This window comes from Athene noctua, chromosome 1, assembly GCF_965140245.1.
Source record: "Athene noctua chromosome 1, bAthNoc1.hap1.1, whole genome shotgun sequence".
Classification (NCBI taxonomy): domain Eukaryota; kingdom Metazoa; phylum Chordata; class Aves; order Strigiformes; family Strigidae; genus Athene; species Athene noctua.
The window spans coordinates 235,913,223-235,934,938 of record NC_134037.1 but is presented as its reverse complement, the minus strand read 5'-3'; the positions used below and the strand labels follow the sequence as shown (position 1 = coordinate 235,934,938).

General features: G+C 43.3%; 1 protein-coding gene across 1 annotated transcript in view; it reads left to right on the top strand.

Annotated features, from left to right (window-relative positions):
* Positions 1 to 3,951: 3,951 nt before the first annotated feature.
* Positions 3,952 to 21,716, top strand: part of DHRS12 (dehydrogenase/reductase 12) — a 32,394-nt gene continuing 14,629 nt past the window's right edge. Inside the window, 8 exon segments of the mRNA XM_074901318.1 lie at positions 3,952 to 4,007; positions 4,482 to 4,615; positions 8,318 to 8,349; positions 8,352 to 8,402; positions 15,940 to 16,021; positions 17,413 to 17,452; positions 17,454 to 17,501; positions 19,226 to 19,239. Coding sequence (XP_074757419.1) covers positions 3,952 to 4,007; positions 4,482 to 4,615; positions 8,318 to 8,349; positions 8,352 to 8,402; positions 15,940 to 16,021; positions 17,413 to 17,452; positions 17,454 to 17,501; positions 19,226 to 19,239 — 457 coding nt within the window.

Sequence of the window (21,716 nt, the reverse complement as noted above, 5' to 3'; positions counted from 1 at the left end):
GTTTTTCATATGAGTCCAGCTGGAGGCCAGAGAGGCATTTTTCACCAGCTCTTGTGTTTTAGGAAAATACTGAGATTCTCAATTCATTACTGTATGTAAAACCCTAGCATCTGGAGGCTCACAGTCACAACACTACAGAATTTTTATTTGCTTTGAGGATTATCTGCATTCATGGAGGGTCTGCATAACAGACTTGGGGGCTAGATCTACACTGATAAATGCATCTATCTGAAGGCAGGATCACCAGCGCTAAGACAAGCTGTGCAGTGTTAACCCTGGTGCAGTCTCATCCATAGTGCTTAGGAACCAATTATCCCCTGAGGAAACTATCCCCCCTGACCATGTTTGAGCTTGTTTTGGACAGAACTTTGCTTGGACATGTTATGAGTTATTTGATAGTGTAAATATACCTGAAGTATTGTTGTCCTCAAGGGGAACAGTTTACTTGGGTGCATTTTATCAAGGCTAAACACTGGGTTGTATTTAGCCAGCGTGAAGCCATTTTGTTCTGTGCTCAAATGAGGAAAATGTCAAGAGCTCAACAGGCTCTCTTGATCCCCTCCCCCCCTTCCAGTGGGGGAGCCACGCTACACATACATATCAGTTGCTGTCTGTGATAAGTATCTGAGATGTTGGTTGCCAATCAAGAAGAATTCCTTGTCTAAAAAACCCCTCACATTCAGAGCAGTGTCCTATCAGAGTTTAATGGTAAGCTAGTAGCAGTGATGAAAGGAACCAAAAACTATAACTTTCCAAATTTCCAGATCTCCGGAATGGATTCTAATGCAGCTAACAAGGTGTATCAACCTAGAATTCAGTACCAAAGGCAACATGCAGCCAACAGAAATTGGGCAGAAATTTTGCCTGTGAGAGTACTGCGAGGCAGGCCCTTCATTAGCACCAGCCAACTCCTGACAAAACTATGTCTTGCCTTTCTCCTGCACACAATCAATGTTGCCTCATCACTGCAGTGGCTGGGTTAGCAGAGAGCAATCATACAGTCTCTACAGTCTCCTGCCTGTAGAACAATACAAAAGCAATACATCACAGAGGTAGCAGAAATATCTAGGTGTGAGGACAGTGTGCAAGAGTTTGCTTCTGATGTGAAAGCTGTTCAGAGTGAGTGCGGCGATGATTCCTTTCTGGGTGCAAGCTTAGGCCCTTGCTATGGTAAAAGCAAGAAATCTCTCAGCTGAGTGTGCTCAGGGATTGTTGCACTCTGGCAAGGGTATAATTTCTTGGTGTTTACAAAATCTCCTGAAAATGGCATTTGTTAGACGGGTATGGCTATCATCATTGTAGTGGTGCTACAGTGTTTATGTGACATCCTCAGAGAATTTTGTGTGCGTACCAGGGGGACACTGGTTTCCAACTCTACATTCAAATGTCTTCCTAACAATCTTACCTTCTCTAATGTTAATAAGAGTAATATGCTGCAATTGCCCATTACTGCTCAAACCCCAAAATATTATGAGCTGCTCCCATTGTCTGGCTGCCATAATGTATTTTTGTATTTGACTCACTGACAGCTTCTGCCATGCATACTCACATCGGTTAGTTCCTCAGGGCTGCATCATCCAGCATCTTGCTGATTACAGTCCACATGGTTCAGCCTGCAAGGAATTCTGTGTATCTGCATACACCCCATTCACTTTTCAGACTGCAGGGTTGTATCCCCCAATTTATGAGAGCGCAGACTGAAACTACAAACGAAACACATCAGAGCCATCATCCAGTTTTGCTTGTACTATGCCATAGTCTCAGTGCTTAAGAAATAAACATGGTAAACAAAGAAATGACAAGGTAATGAGCACAATGTGGCTTATTGCATTTACTCACAGAAACTTCCACAGGGTTTTTGTTTTGTTTTGCTCATGTTTTTCAAACTGAAACTGTATTTCCTGCAAAGAAGGGAGCTAATTCTGTAGCATAAACAACCGTGTAACATTATTATTCTTCTAACAGCACAATGAGATGCACCGATGGTTACGAAGACCAAGGTGAGACATTCTCTAACTAGGATAAACCTGTGGGGCAGCACTGCAATTTTCTGCCTGGATATTCATAACAGCAGGCATGCTCACATAACTCTTTTCCCCTGCTATGTATTTTCCCTGAGCCAGGGTTCAAGGAAAGTAACCAGGTAGACTTGTACAGGCTGTGAGGGGAAGGGAGAAGCTGAAGGGCTAGCAGGGCAAGGGACTGAAAGTGGGAAGAGAGGCCATTATCTCAGCCTATATGCAAGACTTGCACAAGCCTAACAGCTGCTCTGTTCACAGCAAGTGTGATTATCTAACATCATTATAGCAGTCTAGGCTGTACAGTTTTGGTTGCTAATTGCACGTTGTGGGTGATGATCACAAAACTACTTCCATATAGCTCACAATTATATACTTACAGACATCATAGTATATATCTGTATCTCAGGCTGCCATTCATTTTCCATTATAGGAAATCATGTTCTGCCACTCACACTATTGCCAAGCTGTTCCTTTCTGGGCCAGAAGTCTCCATTTCAATCATCAGAATCAGGATGAATTGTTTAGGATCACTTCAGTCAAAAACTCCCAGCCATTTCCAAGAACAAAATCAGTTAAAACTGACTCAGGCTGCTGTTTTGTTTTCTGTTGTGGCTTTTTTTTTTTTTTTTTCTTTATAAATTCTTTCAACTGTTTTAATAAGAACAAGCATTTTCAGATTTCAGGCGAAGGTATGACATTTAGCTGGATGATCTCTGAATGGAAAAAAATATTGCTGTGAAAATGTCTTTTTGCCCTCTGAAAACTCTTATTTCACACACAATACCTAGTACAAGCGGACAGTGCTGAGTTCAAAAGTTTGAACTTCATGGTGGGAAGTACCTTTTGTGTGAGCCTAATACTCACACAACATGCTGAGAAAGTGGAAGACTTTAGTATGATGCCTTTGCCAGAGTGAAGAGATTTAGAAAAAGAAGTACCAGGCTATCACACAGGGTCAAAAAAGAGAGTATTCTCATTCCTCCCCTATCTCTGCTATTGAAACCAGGTAACTTCAGCTCTTGAAAACTTAGATAGGGTTCCCAAAGTAGCATCTCTGTATGTGGCCCTGCAAACCACATAAAATACATGCATTTATTTAACTTGTACACTGAACTTTGTACGTGCATAGTCCTTTAATGTACTTAAAAACATTATCATACCCATAATGACAATTTCTTTATGGCTAACATGGGCTATCCAGATGTGCAACACCAAGTAATTCTCTCGGGCTTCATAGCTCCAATGCAGATACCAGTTGAACTAAAAACACATTTTAAATTTCACTCCTACTGCAAGAGCCACTTGTGTACCCTTTCCTATTGGTATAGGAGCTGGGAATTTCATGGGTTTGTTACATAAAATGCTACTTGGTGTGGCACAACATGGCTGTTTGTTTCTGCAAGTGTCCCTTTGACAGCTTTCCAAGGCAGAGGATGCAGGCCATGGTCCTGTTGCACTGCTCCCCATTCCCAAAATATGACACCCCGGTTTCCAGCCCCAGTTTGGTTGACAGTAGCCTCTGTCCCGAGCAGGTGCCCCGGGAAACTCTTCTTCCTCCCTCTGTCACTGCCTTCATCAGGCACAGCAGCCTCCAGCGTGGTACGGGCTAAGCGCTGCACTCAGGTGGCTAAAAGTCACGTTCCTTGCTAACTGATGAAGAAGGAGGGAGGGGAAAGGGAAGAGGTATGAAAAAAACAACCCACAAGCCGCTGTAGGGGTGGAAGGGACCACCCCCCTCCCCCAGACACACACCACCCTCCCTCGCACCCCGCCGAGCTGCCAAAGTCATGGCGGGTGCGGCGGGCCGGGCCGGGCCGGGCCGGGCGGCCCCTCAGCCCGGACCCGACGGCGGGCCAGGCCCAGGGCCAGGGCCGGGGCCAGGACGGGGGCCCTGTCTAAGGGCAGAGGCGGGGCCGGCGCCAACAGCGCCATGTCCTGGTACCGTGGCGCCGTGTGATTCTAGAAGGGGCTGCGGGAGTACACGAGGCACGGGCGGCGGCTGCGCGGGGCGGGGCGGGCGCTGTGCCCAGGCTGGGGCGTTCCCGGGACTCCGCCGGCGCTTAATCATTTCGAGGTGGTGGTGTTTTTTATATTTTTAATTGAAGCCTCTCCACCCCCGCCAGAGTGGACGGATTTCCACGCCTGGTCTGTGAGAGCTGCCGGTGGCGCTGCCCGGGCACTCTCCAGCAGCCGCCCCGGGGCAGCGGCCGGGCCGCCTCCCCAGGGTCAAGCTTTGGGCAGTGTGGCTTGTGGCGGGCAAAGGCTTTGGGTTGTTGCTACATCACTCCTGGCAGTGTCACTGGAGCTATACGTGGCCTGTCCCACAGCACAGAGTAGTGGGGTTGGGGGGTGCATTTAGCATATGCAGAGCTGTGAGGGGATAGTGCTTTTCAACCCTCCCCTGTGGTTTTTTGGAAGTGCTTGCTTCTAGTTTCTCACAGGTGTCTCTGTTTTATTCAGGAGCGGCTATGACACTGCTTCCAAGCACTTCTGTCCAGCTGATGTGGAGGTGAATGTGGCTGGAAGATCCTTTCTGGTCACTGGTGCAAACAGTGGCACTGGCAAGGCTACAGCCAAAGAGATAGTGAGGAGAGGTGAGCTGTGCTGCAGTGAGGAGCCCTGAGGGGCTGTCACAGGGAAGATGGAAGGAAGCAGGTTTGGCCTTCCAGTGCAAACACGAAGACGCAACTCCCTGTGGTGAGGGATCAGGTGTGTTATTTTACAGGGCTGTTAGTGTGGGTTAGGGGTTTAAGCCTGATGAGTGCTGTGAAAACTGGAATAATGAAATAAAATTAGTGGAGAGGATCTGCAGTGTTTCTCAAGTACATGTTTACTGAAACTATATCTGTGTTAAAGTGGCATCCAAGGATGTTGGTGATGGATCAAGGCCTGTTTAAGGATGATTCAGTACAAGTAGCATCATGGCTGATTTTGAACTGTTTTGCAAGTGTGTCATATGATGAAAGAAAACAAATGGTTTTGCTAAGTTGAGATGGCAGAGTATAAAATAACCAGCATAGCTGTGCTTGATCTTAATGATAATAACCTGGAGTTTGTGCCCTTTAAGTCATTACATACAACCGTTTCTTCTGTTACTCTCTGTGAGTAAGGAGATGGTATGAACTGGAACTAGCTACTGCTGGATAGACCTAATCTCTTTCAGAGCTGGCAAACAAAATAATTCCTGTTGTGTGTGAGTGATAGGAGTTTTGGCATGTAGAATAAAAGGGAGGAGCTTGAGACTCTTTGTTTTCTCTTTGTGTGCATAGATTTCATAACTATCTTACAAAGGAGAGTGGCAACTTGGTTAAATTACACTAATTCAAAATTATTAGCATCAAAGGCCTTCAGGTTAAAGATCCCTATCAGTGCCAGTATGCGATTGATTTCAGGTTCCCACTACTGCTATTATGTGTTATAGCCTTATGTAAGTATTGCTTTGTCTGGTGACTGATTTGCTCACAAATGGATATGCCTGCCAGGTTTTGCAAGCTGTCAAACTGACTGGATCTGCGTAGGGTTTGGCTACCTAGTATTTGGAGTCCAAAGAACAACCTTGGGCCCAGACTGCTTGTCTAATATTTTGTGTGGAGATTGCTGTCCATATGAAATTAAAATGTCTTAACAGTGTCTTCCTGAGCCTATCCTTGCACATGTTGCTCTGAAACACGATGTCACGATGTCAGCTGTTGGGGCTCTGACTTCTAGCTGAATCTCATCAAGTACACCATGACAAGAAAATAAGGAATTAGGACTCAGCAAAAGAATAACCAAGCTACATTGTCTTTACCTTTGTAAATAATGACTGTCTTGATGACTGTTTCTTTAGCCTGAGTTCAGCTTTTCTCTGGATTGGTGTCTTGTGGGTATTGCAGATTTGGGTTTTCCTGTATGTCTTGTGAACTGCACATCCAGTTGGATGCAGCCTTTTCCCAACCACTTTGGCAATGCCCATGTGTTAAGTCTGGATAATTTCAATCTTCACCATGGAAAATATATTTAAATCCCTTCCCTAGCCCATAGGTCACACCAAAACTTCCCTCTCCCTAACAGAAAGAAAAGTTCATATTCAAATCCCTTAAAATCTACCTCTGTTTTCATTGAATCTTTTCTGTTGTAGACTATGAGAATGTTCTGATCAGCTTGAAGGCCAGCTACTTCTTCCATATGTTTAATTTGTATCTGCATACGTTACTTGTGTTTTAGGAAGAACTCCTTAAACATCTGCAATTAACTGCCTTCAGATCTGTAATTAAAACCCTCCTTTGCAGGGAAGCCCACAATCACTGTGAGAATGGCCAAAGAATTGAGCATCCGATGCTGCTCCTTCTGACTGCCTTTTCTCTCACTCATGAAATCTGCTCTCCTTGGGGCTAAGACTGTTTTTCATTCTGATCTGCATATATTCAGTGTCTGTGTGCATAGTCCCTTCCATGCATGGTATATATGTAACACAAACTTTAGATGAAACTGTATTAAACATCAGTGTCATCGGTATGGTTATCCCAGATTTGGGAGTTTCCCACTGCTGCCTGCAGTTGTGCACTTGGTAAAAGTAGCCCAACCAACTCTGGTAGTGCTGTGAAGGAATCGGACCCTGTTAGAAGGTATCAGAAGAATCATGAGGCTTGTTGGCTGCATCAGCTATGTGACTACTTGCTGTAGTGGTGCTCAGTGGAAAAACCTCTCTTGCAGACAGGAAGTTTCATTATCAGACCCCAAACTGGGCTGTGCAGTGTATGACTGCTCTATCCCTAGGGTAGACCTGGTATCTTGTATTTGGATTCTGGGCACTGGAAGAGTGACGTGGCACCGTTGTTTCTAATATTGATCCTTTGGAATTACATTGCTTGAGCCTACTAGTAGTGGATGGCTAGCAACCCCTAAAACACCATTAACCATAGGCAGAAGTAAAAAGTGCAGGTACTCCCGTGACTGAGATTAACACATTACTTGTAATGATCAGAGAATACAAAGCATAAAAATAAAGAAGAACTATGCCTACCTGTACTTCAGTCCTTTTAGAAGGCTTTTATGAGGTCATGATAAGTATCAAGGCCTTTGAGAGGAGCCTTGCCCTGCATATTCCTGTCATAGAAATGCTGGTTGGAAGGCATCTTTAGAGGTTGTCGTGTCTAGCATCCCACTTGAAGCAAGACTTTCCAACAGTAGACCAAAGCAGCCATTGCTTTGTCTTGCTGGATCTTTAAACCCTCAAGAATGGATATTGCACATCTTCTTGGGACAACCTGCTCTATTTAGAAGAAAACTAGTGAAATCTCTTTGCTTAATGCCTGACCTGAGCCTCCTAAGCTGCAATTTGTGGCTGTGGTCGTTGTCATATTTCCCACTGCTGAAAATAATTCTGATATCTGGTGTTTTTATTTCCTTTTCACAGAGCAATTCCAATCACTTGTGTTGTTCAAGCCCTTTCCTGAACTTTCTAAGGCATGTGTCAAAAGAAGCATTTATGATACAGATGCCTTAGCTTCAATTTCTAGTGTAGCTCTGACATTTTATCAACACTAAACATGATGTGCAGACTTGACAGGAAATGGTTTGAGGAGACAGTACCTAGAGTGCACTGGCCTTTTGCATACATGCAGCCTTGCACAAAGACCTTGTTGCTGCATGATACTTTTCTCCTTCCTGCCTGCTTTCATAGGGGCCAGAGCCAAGCAGAAATCTTCCAGCTCTCTTATATCAACTCTTTGTGTCCTAAACCTTTTGGTTGAAGGACATTTACCTCTGTCTTTTGACACACCCTGTTGGGGTACTTGATGTGCCTGGTCTGCCAAATGGTACTGCTGGGTCCATGCCATTTGTAGGGAATTTGTCCCTGAGAATGGCCCAAGGCTGGTGGACCTGGGACTGCTGTGGGGTGTTATGGCCCTAACCAGCTTTCTGCTGCCAGCACATCAGCAAGTGTCACAGGAGCCCCGAGAGCTTCATGGACCTGAGCTTCAGCAAAAGCCACCGCTCAGCTCTTGGCAGCAGAGAAGTGGGACTGTTGGATCTGCTTAGCTCAGGAACATTCTGCCTGCTGGGAAGATCCAATGCTATTTCGGTGACTGTTTGACCAGTATTGCCACTTGCTACTAGCAGGCTATAGGTTTCCCACAAACTGGAATGCAATCACACAAGGGTTTTTGTTCCATTTGGATTGTATCAAAAACTAACCCCAAACAAGAACTGCAAATTGCATATCACTTCCTGGCCCTCCCTCTTTGCTGATGCCTCCCCCCAACACAGTTAGTAATTAATTATCAAATGTGTTTCTTGCCGAAATCCACTAGGTGGCATAGTTCATCTGGTTTGCCGAAATACGGAGCGGGGGCTGAGATCGCCAAAGGAGAAATAGTGACAGAAACAGGTAATCAGGTGAGTTGTTTTTCAGTCTTTTGTTTACTCTTAGAAAGATTGTTAATATTAAGGACCTCATAGGTCTTGACATATTCTGTCATTTTGTTGTTGTGTTTTTAATAGTAGTTTCATATGGATATGGAGACATCGAGTAGTTCATAATCTGTATGCTTTGAAGTGATTTAATTTCACTAGGTGATGTTTTCTGTGATTAATAGCATCACTAGCAGCATGCTGTTTTGTTTAATGTTTGTTGTCAATATGTTTTGTGATGTCCTACTCCTAACTATGTGGCCAAGGCTTTTAAAAGTTAATGCATTGCAACACTCTTGGCAACAACATTTATGAGTTTACAGCATTGGATCTGAAGGTTTTATGTGTCTGAATAACATGCTCTTGATTTGCTAAGGTTGGCTGCTCTGTGAAGTCCTGTGTGTGGTCCTATTTCCATGCTCTACATACTTCTCCATCTCCTTTTCTTATAATATCTCTTCCTTACTTCCTCCCTTCTCTTACATATTCTTCTTGCTCCTGCCTATCACTCTATACCCCTGTGGTGTCGGTGTTGCTTTTGACAATTATTCAGGTGGGTGTGCTTATGGAGAAGTGCAGTCATTCTCTTTCTATCTTGCTGTAGTGGTTTTGGCTGGGATAGAGTTAATTTCTTCACAGCACCTCCCTATGGTGCTGTGTTTTGGGTCTGTGACCAAAGCAGTGTTGACAACCCATGTTTTACTTACTGCTGAGCAGTACTTGCACAGCATCAAGGCCTCTTCTGGTTCTTATGCAGCCCCACCAGTGAGCAGGCTGGGGGTGCACAAGAAGTTGGGAGGGGACACACTAGGACAGCTGACACCAGCTGACCAAAGGGATATCCCAGACCATATGATGTCATGCTCAGCAATAAAAGCTGGGGGAAGAAGGAGAGACATTTGCAGTTACGGTGTTTGTCTTTCCAAATCACACTGTTGCATGTGATGAAGCCCTGCTCTCCTGGGGATTGCTGAACACCTGCCTGACAATGGGAAGCAGTGAAGGAATTCCCTATTTTGCTTTGTTTCCACACACAACTCTGCTTCACTTATTAAACTGTCTTTATCTTAACCCACAAGTTTTGCCTGTCTTATCCTTCCAGTTCTTTCCCCCATCCCACTGGGACGGGAGTGAGCAAGTAGTTGTATGGGGCTTAACTGCCAACTGGGGGTTAACCCACAACACTTGGATGGAGAACTAACTTAATTTCAAGTAGTGACTTGGCTCTTGAACACAGTATTTGAATTCCAGTAATAGTTTTTAATGTTGAACAAAAATTCTGAAAACATTTTATGGTTAGGGATACCATATTGGCTAAATTTCTGCTCTTTGATTTTAGCTCCCTAGTGAGACACAACCAGCATTACACTTCAGTTCTTTAATGGAGGTGAATTAGATCACTCCTTATGTAGCAATAAATACTTTCCAGCTGTCTATAACTGTGTAATCCCATGGCTATAGTAAGACTGGTGCTTATCCATGTTACCTCCTTTTCTAACTCTAGTCAGACAGCCTGGGAAGAGGGGTGAGTTTGACTTCTGAAGGTTCCTTCATGTTCTGTTTTCTGTCATTTGGTGAAACAAAAGTTGAGGCAAATAATGTTCTTCCTCTGGAAGCAGCACAGTTACTGTGTTCCCACTTTTTGGTAGGCTGCAATCATGTAGTTTCTGTAGTCATGAAAGAGTATGAGGGCACTGCAGAACTTGTTAATGACCCTGGGGACGGGGCACTTGTATAGAAAGCAGCATTCAGTGAAGTGTTAGATGAGCTGTACAAGAGGCCCTGTGGGACATGTGACTGCACTGAGAAGAGTCATTTTAATAAGGAGTCCACAAGAAAATCCTTCTTTACAAGTACTCATTCAGAAGCCATCCAGGAAGATAATAAAATCCTTTATCTGCAATTTGACAAGCTGTATACAGACTTAACTTGCTCTTCTTGATCAGCTGGATGGATATCCTGTTGTAGTATATGCCAGAGATTTTTTCCGTCTTCCACAGCAACGCGTGTCGGAGTTCAGTGCCAAAATGGAGTTGTTATTTGTCAGGGACCTCCACCTAGACCTGGGAACTAGGAAATTCTCCTAATCTGTTAAAGTAGATCTAGTCACAGAGATTAGGTTTCACTTTGAAAATGGCTTTGCTACCATCAAGGACTTTTTGAAAATGGCTTTGCTACCATCAAGGACTTTTTGAAAATGGCTTTGCTACCATCAAGGACTTTTTGAAAATGGCTTTGCTACCATCAAGGACTTTTATAGAGAACAGGCTTGTGGGTCCTTTTTCTGAGCCAGTGTGGCAGTCTTCAGCAGATAAGCGTTGATTTAGGTCTTTTTCAGTCTCTGGAATCACTTGTAATATTGAACATCTGCCCAAAAAACTTAAGCTCTTCTGTACCAGTAGATAATGGTAGTAGCTTTAAAAGTAGAAAGTTTTTAGAGAGGTATCCAGTTAGAAACAGTAGAGCAGTATCAAGTTTTTGGTCAGAAATGAACATTACAATGAGAAAATTCTGACCTAACTCAACTAAGGAGCTGAAATCAAATGGCTAGAGAGAAAAAATGATGTGTTTTTTTTTATCTTGAGGGAAGCAGAACTGTAGGCAGGGAATAATGCCTTATAATTTTCTCAGCTTCTTCACTTATCTCATTTGCTTGTATAATGAGTATTTAAAGAAACAGCTTGGAAAGAGAGGAGGCCCTCTAATGATTATTTGTTGTTTTGCATGAGAACACATCCTTTGCATAATTATTTTAAAACTGCCTTTTCCTGGGATCTGTCATAAGACTACTTGTGGTGTGTCTTTGAGACTAAGTGCTATCTGGAAGAAGAGCAGGAGCTGACATGCCTTTTGTATGCTGATAAATGCCACTGTGCTTTTACTAGGTAGAACACAAATCTGAAAAAAGCAAAAGAATTGCCTGTAACAAACAGTAAAAGGTTTTTGATGTTTTGAAGAGGAAATATTTCTGGCTTTAGTGGTTTAGAAAATTACAACTTTTCTCTACGTCGAGCTTTTAGGTTTTTAGGTTTTGTTGTTTTGTTTTGGTTTTTTTATTCTATTACATTCACATTCCTGGCTATAGCATTTCAAAACATCGCAAGACTATTGTGTCATGGGGTAGCTAACAAGGACTTAGCAGTTAACATGAAAGGGGGTGCAGAAGGCACTTGACACTCTGAAGCAGCTGGAGTGGGCGCAGTGATGCACTTGAAAGTGTGCTCTGCTGCCCTGGTTGGAGCGGCTGCGCCTGGCACGTGGGAGGCTGGCCTGGGCAGAGCTCCAGAGGAACGATGTGGCAGATGTCAGGCTGCAGGGAGTGACTGGTCCTTTTCTCTGAGCCTGGGGCAGAGCATGATGGTGGCTTCATCTTTTGGGTCCTGCTGTGGTCAAGGTGTTGGGCTGCCAGGTGAAGTGACTGCAGGAGATGAGCAGGCTGCATGACTGTAAGAACAGAAACAGGAGATTGACAGAGTCTTTGTGAGAGTAGAAGAGCACAAACCCCACATTGCGTGGAAGGAGGGACAGCTGGAAGCTATGCTCAAATAGAATAGAGGCTCCAAAGATGGGGAGGAATGGAAGCTTGTGACTGCTGGCAACAGAAGGCAAGCTTGTTCTCTGCCTGCAGATGTGCATTTATAGGATAAGTATAGTGCCATGGTAACAGATGAGGAAGAACAAGCTCTGTCAGGGGAGGTGTTGGAGACAGATGAGCCTGAACTGTTGTCGGCATTGGGAGGAAGTGGTGGGTGATACTGGCTGGAGGCTCCAGCCTGTGGGGGATGGAGGCATCCATCTGCAGTCTTGGCTTGATGTCTTGAGAGGTTTGTCACTTGCTGGGGACTCAGACCTAGGGTATTGTGGAGAGTCTGCTGAGGCTCATCTGGACCTTGGACTAGAACCTCTTGTTGCCCAACCACATGGGGCACCCAGGACATTGTGAGGGCTGACCTTGAGTTCATCAACAGTGCTTATAGAGGGTGAAGGGCAGGGGAGCATGAGTAGTGCTCTCCTAAATCCTGCCATTGAAAGGGAAGGGCTTGGGTAGGAGCATATGCACCCTGCAGGTCAACACCTGAATGTGCAGCTTGTGTCACTTTGACCTTTGTCACTTGTCTTTAGCCTTTATGATCTTTTTGACCTTCTCTGAGAAATGATTGCTCAGCGTTGCTGAGCAGGATTGACAAAATGGAGCAAAATATCTTTGCCAACAGGTTTGCTGAGCTAGTGAGGAGGGCTTTAAACTGGTTTCAAAACCAACTGGGCCGAACCCAGAAGAGTAGTGGAGTCATGGGGACAGCAAGTATGTGTCTAGGGGACAGCCTCCAACAGACTGGAGGGGGATCTCACAGTTCTTATGTGAAAGCAACATGACTGGGAGCCCATCTCGGATGCCTGTACAAAAATACACATGGCATAGGAAACACAGGAATCCATGCATGGTTGCAGAGCTGTGATCTCACTGGAATTAGAGGCATATGGTTGGCATGACTGGGGTGCTGGAATGGATGTATATAGGCCCTTTTAGAAAGGCAGGCTGGGAAGATGAGGAGGAGTTGTGCTCTATGCAAAGGAGTGGCTTGAATGCATGGAGCTTTGCTCTGAAATGGGCAATAGCCTGTTGAGAGTTTACAGGTAAGGCACAGAGCTCAGATCAGTGTTGATGACATCATGGTGGGTGTCTGCTACACGCTGCCTGATGAAGTAGAGGAAGTAGGTGGAGCCTTTTTCAGAGGGCTAGGGAAGCCCAATGATCACAGGCCCTGGTACTCACGGAGCACTTAAACCACCCTGATACCTGCTGGCAACACAGCAGGGCATAAACAGTTTGGAGGATTTCTGGAAAGCATCGATGACAATTTTTTTAATGCAAGTGTTGGACAAGCCAGCTAAGGGTGATCTCTGCTGGACTTGCTATAAATAGCAGTCTTGAATAGCTGCATTGGAAGTGGCCAGGAGGTTGTGGAATTTAAGATCAAGACAGATAAGAAGGATGGGTATTAGAATTACAATCTTTGGTATTAGGAAAGCAGATTTTGTCTTTGTTATGGATCTGGTTGGCAGGATCTCATGGGAGACATCCATGCAGAGCAAAAGGCCTTGGAAAAGCTGGTTGATCTTCAAGAGAAACTTCTTCAAAGGAGATGCTTCCTGTTAACTGAAGATGGCAATTCACTCATCTTCAAAAAAAGAAAAAAAGGCAAACAAGATTTGGGGGACTACAGGCCAGTCAGCCTCACCTTGCTCTACAGGAAAACTATGGAGCAAGTCCTCATAGAAGCCATGAAAGACAGGAAGGTGATTGAGAAAAAAACACTGTAGATTTGTCAAGGGCAAACCTGGCCTGTCTGTCCCGATCCAGTGTTGGGGGAGGTTTCAATATGATCCCAAGAGCGAGATTAAGATACAAACAAGGTCAAATGCCATATACCCAAACCAGGTTTTTATTATTAAAAAAGTGAAGAGGGGTAGCGATAGGACAGAATGGAAGGAAAAGACAGAAATAAAGCAAGGATGTGGGATAGGGCTGCAAGAATAGTCACCACCATGGATCCAGCGGCGTCCCGTTGGTCCTCAGTCTTCAGTTCTTCTCTGGTGGGTGCACACGGGTCTGGCTTTGATGGTAGATGCACATTGAGCAAAATTTTCTACAGCCTTCTTAAATTCATTGTATCCACTGATTAGCATATCTGCTTACCTTTAGTTTGTTGGGGTTTTTTTAGTCCTGGTATCACAGGTTTTGTTGCATCTGGCTTCAGGGCAGGAACGTTTGCCTCTTGTCAGTTCATTAGCAATGCATGCATGGGGTCTGGCGTATGCAATAGAGCCACAAATGACTACAGGATGGGGCCAGCTCCGTCCATGTCTGCCCCTTTGAGGCTTGTCTAAAGAGTCCGGACAATGCAGCTGCAAAGAAGTGGGAGGGTGCATCCTTCAGTACACTCCGGCTTCTCTGGGAGACACTCCCCAGACCAATTCACAGGCCGCAGCAGCTGTCCTGATCACTGCCTTTGGTGAGATGACTCTGCCTGTGGACAAGAGGAGAGCAGTGCTTTACACTTTCCTTAACTTTGCCAAAGCTTTCTTTGTACATGGTCTACCATAGTATCCTTGTAGCCAGTTTGGAGAGATGTGGTTTGAACTGGTGGATGACAAGCTGGGTGGAAAACTAGAACGTTTGGCTTAGAAAGTAGCAATCAACAGTACAAAGCTGATCTGTTAACAATTTTTTAGTGGCATTCCCTATGAGCCAATACAAGGGCAAAATCTGTTTAATGTCTCTTTTAACAACTTGGACAGTGAAGTGCAACCTTTGGCAGATTGCAGATGATCTCAAATGGTGTGAGGGAGAGCTGGAGATCAGAGCTGCTATTCAGAGGGATTTAACACATGAGGAAGTGTGCTGACATGAACCCTATGAAGTTCACCAAGAGAAGATGCACAGTCCTGCCCTGGATGGAGTAACCCCATGGAGCAGTACAGGCTGGGACTAGCTGTCTGGAAAGCAGCTTTGCAGAAAAGGACCTGGGGATGACAAGTTGTTCCTGAGTGAGCAGTGTGCCCTGGGGAAGGAAGGCCAAGCACACCCCAAGTGTAGCCAGCAGGCTGAGGAAAGTGCATCTTCCTCTCTGCTAAGACTTTGTGAGACTGCTAAGACTTTGTGAGACCACAGCAGGAGTTGGTGTTAGTTTTTGGTTCCCCAGGACAAAATCATCGATGTCCTGGAGCGAGTCCAGTGGAGGGCTGCCAAGGTGATTAGGAAGATGTGACATGTGATATGCAAGGAGAGGCTGAGAGGGCTGGTTTTGCTCAGTGTTAAAAAGGCTGAGCTGGGTCTTACTGTAGTCTACAGCAACATGATGGGTGGGTGTAGGGAAGGCAGTGCTTGCTTCTATTGGAGGTCTGCAGGAAAGGACAAGAGGCAGCAGATAGATTATAAAAGGGAAAAATTTTTACTAGATAATAGGACCGTTTTTCTTCACTATAAGGGTGGTCAAACACTCTAGCAGGGTGCTCAGAGGCTGGTTTCCTGGACAACCTGATCTCTGTTACCTACCTTGAGATAGCAATGGGACCAAGTGGCCTCCAGAAGTCCCTTCCAACCTGAATTATTCTCTAACACTGTGGCCTTCAGCACTGCTTTGGAAACTTGATTCCAGCTAAAGAGGAAAATGCTGTCTGAATTGTTTAAACAGAAATTTTTCAAGCTTTGCAACATTTTTCTAGTTCTCTTCTGTGCCTGACTATCTGTCATGTATATTTGTCTAAGTAGGGCTCTCTTTTAATGAATTTGGCATTAAAAAACTATGGCTCTGAAACAACTGAATCAAGTGATTATGCATGTTTTAAGGACTCGAAGTAGATTTCCCAGTTATGCATGTTAACCTAAGTGTTTCAGTTATGTTCTGGAGACACTATTTTTTCATACTGCTTGAATACCTTTTTACCTAGACAGGTCGTAACAGTGAACGGGGTCTCTTCACTGTCCCTGTTGGTTGTAACTTACTTTTTTTCCCTTTAGAATATCTTCTTGCATATTGTGGGTATATCTCATCCCAAGGAAATCTGGAAGTTTGCTGAAAATTTCAAAAATGAACATAAATGTTGGTAAGTTTGCATACTTAAATCATGTATCTGTCTTTGGAGTGTATAGCCTATGAATTTGTCCAGCAGGTAGTGTAGATTTCACGATTTGGCCCACAATTCTCTGCTTAATTTTCTCTAAATGCTTTTGCAGTAGTCTTCATGGTCTGTTTGCTCTTGTCCATTCTTAGTTCATGTACAGAGATATGCTACAAAAAAGAGAGAAAAGCAGTAATTTTTTAGCTGCATCTTTTGAGGTTCTTACCACACATTTTCTGTTTGACTTTCGTTACTATATAGCCTCCTTCCTGTTAAAGTTAGTCCTTCTTAAAGATTAAAATTTTACAGAAAGTCTAGTTAGAGCAGTCTAAAACAGAGCCAGGGAGAGAACAAACAATTATCATGGCTGGTAAGGGGTTCAGTACACTTCCCCTTTATTTAGAAGTGAAAATTTGCTTGGGGGGCTGTACTAAAACTGAGGCACCGGAAGCAGTTGTTTTGGTGCTTATTATATGAGGAAATTCTCATAGAAATGGGAAAATAGGTTTTTGAGGAGTGGCAGTGAATGAGATGGAAGGTATGTAGGGGCAGATCTCTTTTTGAGGTGGGAAAGAAAAGCTTGAGGTTCCTCTGGAAGATAAAGCAGAGAAAGAAGTGTGTATGAGAATATGGTAGCTGCACACAGCTTTAAAGCTTCTGAGTGTTCATGATTTTACCTTACAGTGCATCCATGCTGTGTGGTGCAGCGCTGTTTTAGCAATGTGTGAGTCAGGTGGGGTATCTGTGCAGGATTGCCTGGCAGAGGGAAAAGCTGAGGTCCTGCAACCGGGGCACAGAGTCGGTATGAAGCACCTCTGCTGATATGCTCTGCTTTTCTTAGGGCTAATGAGGATGCAGCAATCTGCTGACCTAGCTAATCTGCCAAGTTTGGAACTAATTCTTTTAATTTGCTGAGGGTGGGAGTTCCTGCCGGCCACTCCACTGTGTGTTGTGCAGCCTTCCATAGTGAATTTTCCCCTAATGGAGAATACATCATAGCGTGGATCGTGTGGGGTCAGTGTGGTCTCAGATGAAACTAACAAACTATACTGCATGTTTATGTTCTAATATCTGCTCTACAACTTGCATATTGCTTTCTGTGAGGAAAGAAAAACGTTTAAAAACATAAAGTAAGGCACTCAGAGGATCGTTGGCTCTTAGCGTTATACATCTGTGGTGAGCCATTTCTCTGAAGATCCTTTCTTTTGTGCAAAACCTTCATGATCAGTGACAGAGTAGTGTGACTTGGAATAACATGGTTTATTGAAAAAGTTTGTAAGTTTGTGTTGCAGTGTGAAAATAGCAAACTAATATGGATGTATGTATGGTTTTGTTTGTAGATATTTGTATAGATGATTTGTGTTTACAGGAGTTGTCTTACAGATCAACAATGCAGTATATATGGTGAATAACAGAGTTAACTGAAGATGGACTTGAAAAAACTTTGCAACAACACTTTGGGTCAGTATTGAAGGCTTAGTTCTGAAATATGCTTACTCTAGTTACCGAAGTGTGTTTTTATAGCTGGGTTCATGAGGTATGTATTCCTGCTCAAAGAGGGATCATAACATTGCTATGCCAGAGAAGAAGGAGGAAAGGAAAAGAAGAAATATTACAGCATATTTGTAATGTCATTTTTTTAATTTCTACATTTTCTGTTCTTCTCATATCAGTGCCTTTATTTATCATAGCAGCAGTGGGCAAATGCAGATACAGTTTAATTAAATTGATTCTGAAATTTGCTAGGAAACTTTGTTCCAAGCAGTGCTGCTAATGATACTCTTTGTAAGTGTGCTCTTATGGCTTGGATAGAGCTTGGAGCACATTCAGACATTTAAAAAGACATTCAAATGTTTCAGTAGGCTTGAACAGCCCTGTTTGATGTGACAGTAGGAAGACTGTGCCTTATATAGTGCCCTGGACACTCTCAAACAGATGCAACATCAGGTCAAGTGACTGAGCAGTACTGGTTAAATCTTAGGCACTCCACATATAAGGAGTGTATCCCATGAACTGTGTGTTGGAGGTATCAGAGGGACAAACTAAAGGAAGCAAATAAAGGGGAAAAGGGGAGATGTGAATGAGTAGGGAAGACAGTGAGCAAAGTGGAAAGTTCCCCCATAAAAGCCTTGGAAAAGATGTGAGCAAACAGCCAGCCAGCAGAGAGAAGAGCTGTCTGCTGCCACTGATATCTGTAGGGCTGAAAGCCGCCCTTGCAAAGAGAGAATCTGGTACTTGCATCAACCAACAGTCCTGACTGTCTTTTCCCTCTGCTTCCATTCAGTGTAGGTGGCTTTCTCAAGAGACTGTCCTTAATATATTCAGAACTGACACATTAAGGAGGAGCTGTGGTGCTTTGTTTCTGTGTTTTCCTCTTGTTCATCAGTATCTGGGATGAGGAAGGGAGAAGATTAGGCCATAAAGATCAGGCATTTGTAGAACTCATACAGTCTGGAAACCACTCTTGGGTTTTATTTTTAGCCTTTTTCCTGTGTTACTACTATTTACTTTTGAAAACTAACATCTGGGGTATAAAATACTTGTGCTTAGCTGATATGGTGCATACAACTTGTAGTCAGACTTCCAGAAAAAACATTAAATTGACAGTTAAGTCAAGTATAAAGGCACAGATTCATTTTCCTCAAATTAATCTTCTGCTAACATTCTTCTGTTTCTCATGGTCAAAATCCAAAAGGAATTTTATTTTTCCATCAAATTTCTTCTGGCTGCTAAAGTACAAGAACTTCTACCTTGAGAAATTTATTCACCTTAAATTGGTTTAGCCCTCTTGTGGTCTTTCAGACAAAAATCCAGCAATGTGCAAAGGTGCAGTTCTTCCAGAGGGAAGCAGAGTGAAACAAATGCAACAGTCTGAACATGAAAGCATGTTTTGGTTTAGTTTTAAATGTTGAGGAAATTAATTGCTTAGGAACTGTACGAGTGCATCACTTGAATTAGAATTTATCACACAAGTCTAAGCAGCAAGTTCTGCTTTCCTGGCTGTTAATCAGCACCATTAGAGAGATACAGCTGCACAGAGGAAGCTAAGTTACTATTGCAGTGAATTAGGAAAATGCCTGTATTATATCCTATGAATGTTACATATATATCTCCTTTGTTAATTTTGTATCTCTTGCTGCATGACTGTATAAGAAGGTCAAAGAGGTGATTGAACATTTGAGCAGATCAGGAAAAACAGGTAAGTCATCCTCTGCTGTCCAACTTTGGCAGAGTTCAGACAAGGACTGGGTTGTTTGCTCAGACTGATTCTTTCTAAGCAACAGTAAGGATTAGATTTTGAAGCTTTTAGAACAAAGTGGGACTTGGTTGAGCTAGAAGAGGCTGTCTGTGCAAGAGAAAGCTTCTGTGTTTGCAGGTCAGACACACCTGAAGGACCAGTGCTATCAACAGTGCAGGTATTTTCCTTCAAATTCAGAGATTGGGTCATAAATCATATCTACTGGAGTCATAGTAGGAGAAATCTGTATGGAGAAATGTCTGTCAAAGTAGGTGCTGAGTTAAGTCATTTCCCTAAGCACTAGGGTGTGCTTTACTTTGGGGAAGTTATTTCTGTATCAGTTACCATCTGTGGTTATAGGTTCCCAGAGAAAAACTAACCCTAAATTAGTTGTGGCTGATACATAGGTTGGCTGTAAACTAGAATGGGGTCTGAGAGAACAAACTAAATTCACCCCTCTGCCTCTTTCCCCAGAAAAGCTAAAGCCTGAAGGGTGACAGGAGCTCAGGGCCTCTGTTTTGAAAATCTGCAGTTGTCCCCCTGAGCAGCAGCATGGAGTCAATAACTTATTTCTGCAGAAATCGGGCAGTCATAAGGTAGAATTTTTAAATTTTTTTTTTACAGATCTTCACATGCAGAGTGTTCCTTCCATCTTTCTTTCCTGATTTGTTTCTACCCTGGATCTTAGCTCTGGTCTAGTAAAGTAGTGTGTAGGTTGTAACTGTCTAAGAATGGAAGACTCTGAACTATTACATGCTTTAAATGCCAGGCAAAGTCTTTGAATTCTCTATCCGATACCTGATTAACATTTATATAAGCTATAGAATTGCTCATTTAGGTGTCTAAAATGCTGTGGAGCCTTTAGTTCCAGGCTAGGAGTATTTTCCTCTTGACTGACTTGTTAATCTGTTTTCGAGCATCATGGATGTTAGAGTTCAGTTCTAATTGATCATCTGACTTGTGAAACATAGTTTATATCCTGATCCTTTCCTGGACATATATGGGACAAAAATGAATGCATAAGTCCTGTGGTAGGTAAGATGAATATGTAGAAGAACAGGAAGTAAACTACCCTTAATGTGAAACACCACTGACTGGCTAATTGAGGACAGTTCACAAAGTAGGAGGTGCAGAGTCCTCTGTGGTATTGTCAGAATATACAGGTGGGTGAGAGTCATGAGAATACAAAATGCACATTGATAGTTCAGGCTTTGTATGATTTGTCTAATATTCGGGTTCAAACTGTAAACTCCTTCGAGCAGGCAGCGGCAGCCATATCTGTGTGCTGGTGCCTAGCATCCTTAAAATGGGGCTCAGTCACAAATGCTGTGTAGCTTGTTGTGGTTCTGTTGTTGCTGTCACATGGAATATCTTACCTTTTTTACCCTGATAGATCCCTGAGAATTATTGCTTTGATTGTTGGCGCTCAGTGAAGGTGTAGAGAGCAGAATAGCTGTGGAGCACTTACACTGTAATGTGGGAGCACTAGCCAGACACGAGTCTGAAGTGGCACATTGTTGATTGAATCATACCTTCAGTATGAAATTGAGTGACTGACTGGCTTGGGGTAATGTGGGCAGATTTCCTGGGGAGCTGCCAATCCTGATGGGCAGATTTTATTTGTGTTACCTTTAGCTTTTGTGTTGCCTTTTTTTCCTCCTGAGGGCTGGCCTTGTAGTCAGGGTTGTATCCAGGAACTGGGCAGTGACAAGCAATCATTTCTGCTGACAAGACTTGCAGACTTCTGAGTCAACACTACTTTTTCTTTTTTTCCTTTTTTTTCAAATTTTATTTTGCTTGTTTTAGTAAAAGTTCCAACAAAGACTATTCAAACTGGGAGTATTCAGTCATTTTGGAAAAAAATCTGTCAGCATTGGCAGGCAACAGCAGCATGTTCTTATTTAAGCACTAGACACTTAGTTGAAACAACCTTTGTTCCTCTATTTTATAGCCTGCCTCACTTTACTTTTACTCAACACATCTTCTTGCTTGACATGGAAAAATGGCATATATGTTACATTTTTATTGCTACTTACCAGCCAAGGGGATGCTAAAACACACTCAGAGATAAATAAGTGATGCTTCTAGTATGCATCTTTTCTTCAATCTAAGTGCTCTCATGTTTTAATAATATAGCCATATACATTTACTCTCTGTGCAAGGAGGGGTAGGGCCAGAGGAAATAAGATGCTTTTCTACCACAGTAGCAGTATGGCAAATTGCCTAACCTGTATAGATATTTGCCAGTCCCTTCCCCACACATAAACCATATCTATCTGGTGTTTCACAGAAGCCAGTGTTGCCTGGTGGAGTGTGTTCTGAACTACTTGGAAGTCAGGCAACTTGGATACCAGCTGTCAGTCTGCCATAAGGTCGGTGCCTGAGCTTTGGCATGACAACCTTACCTGTGAAAAGGAGACTATGGTACTGATTTTTTT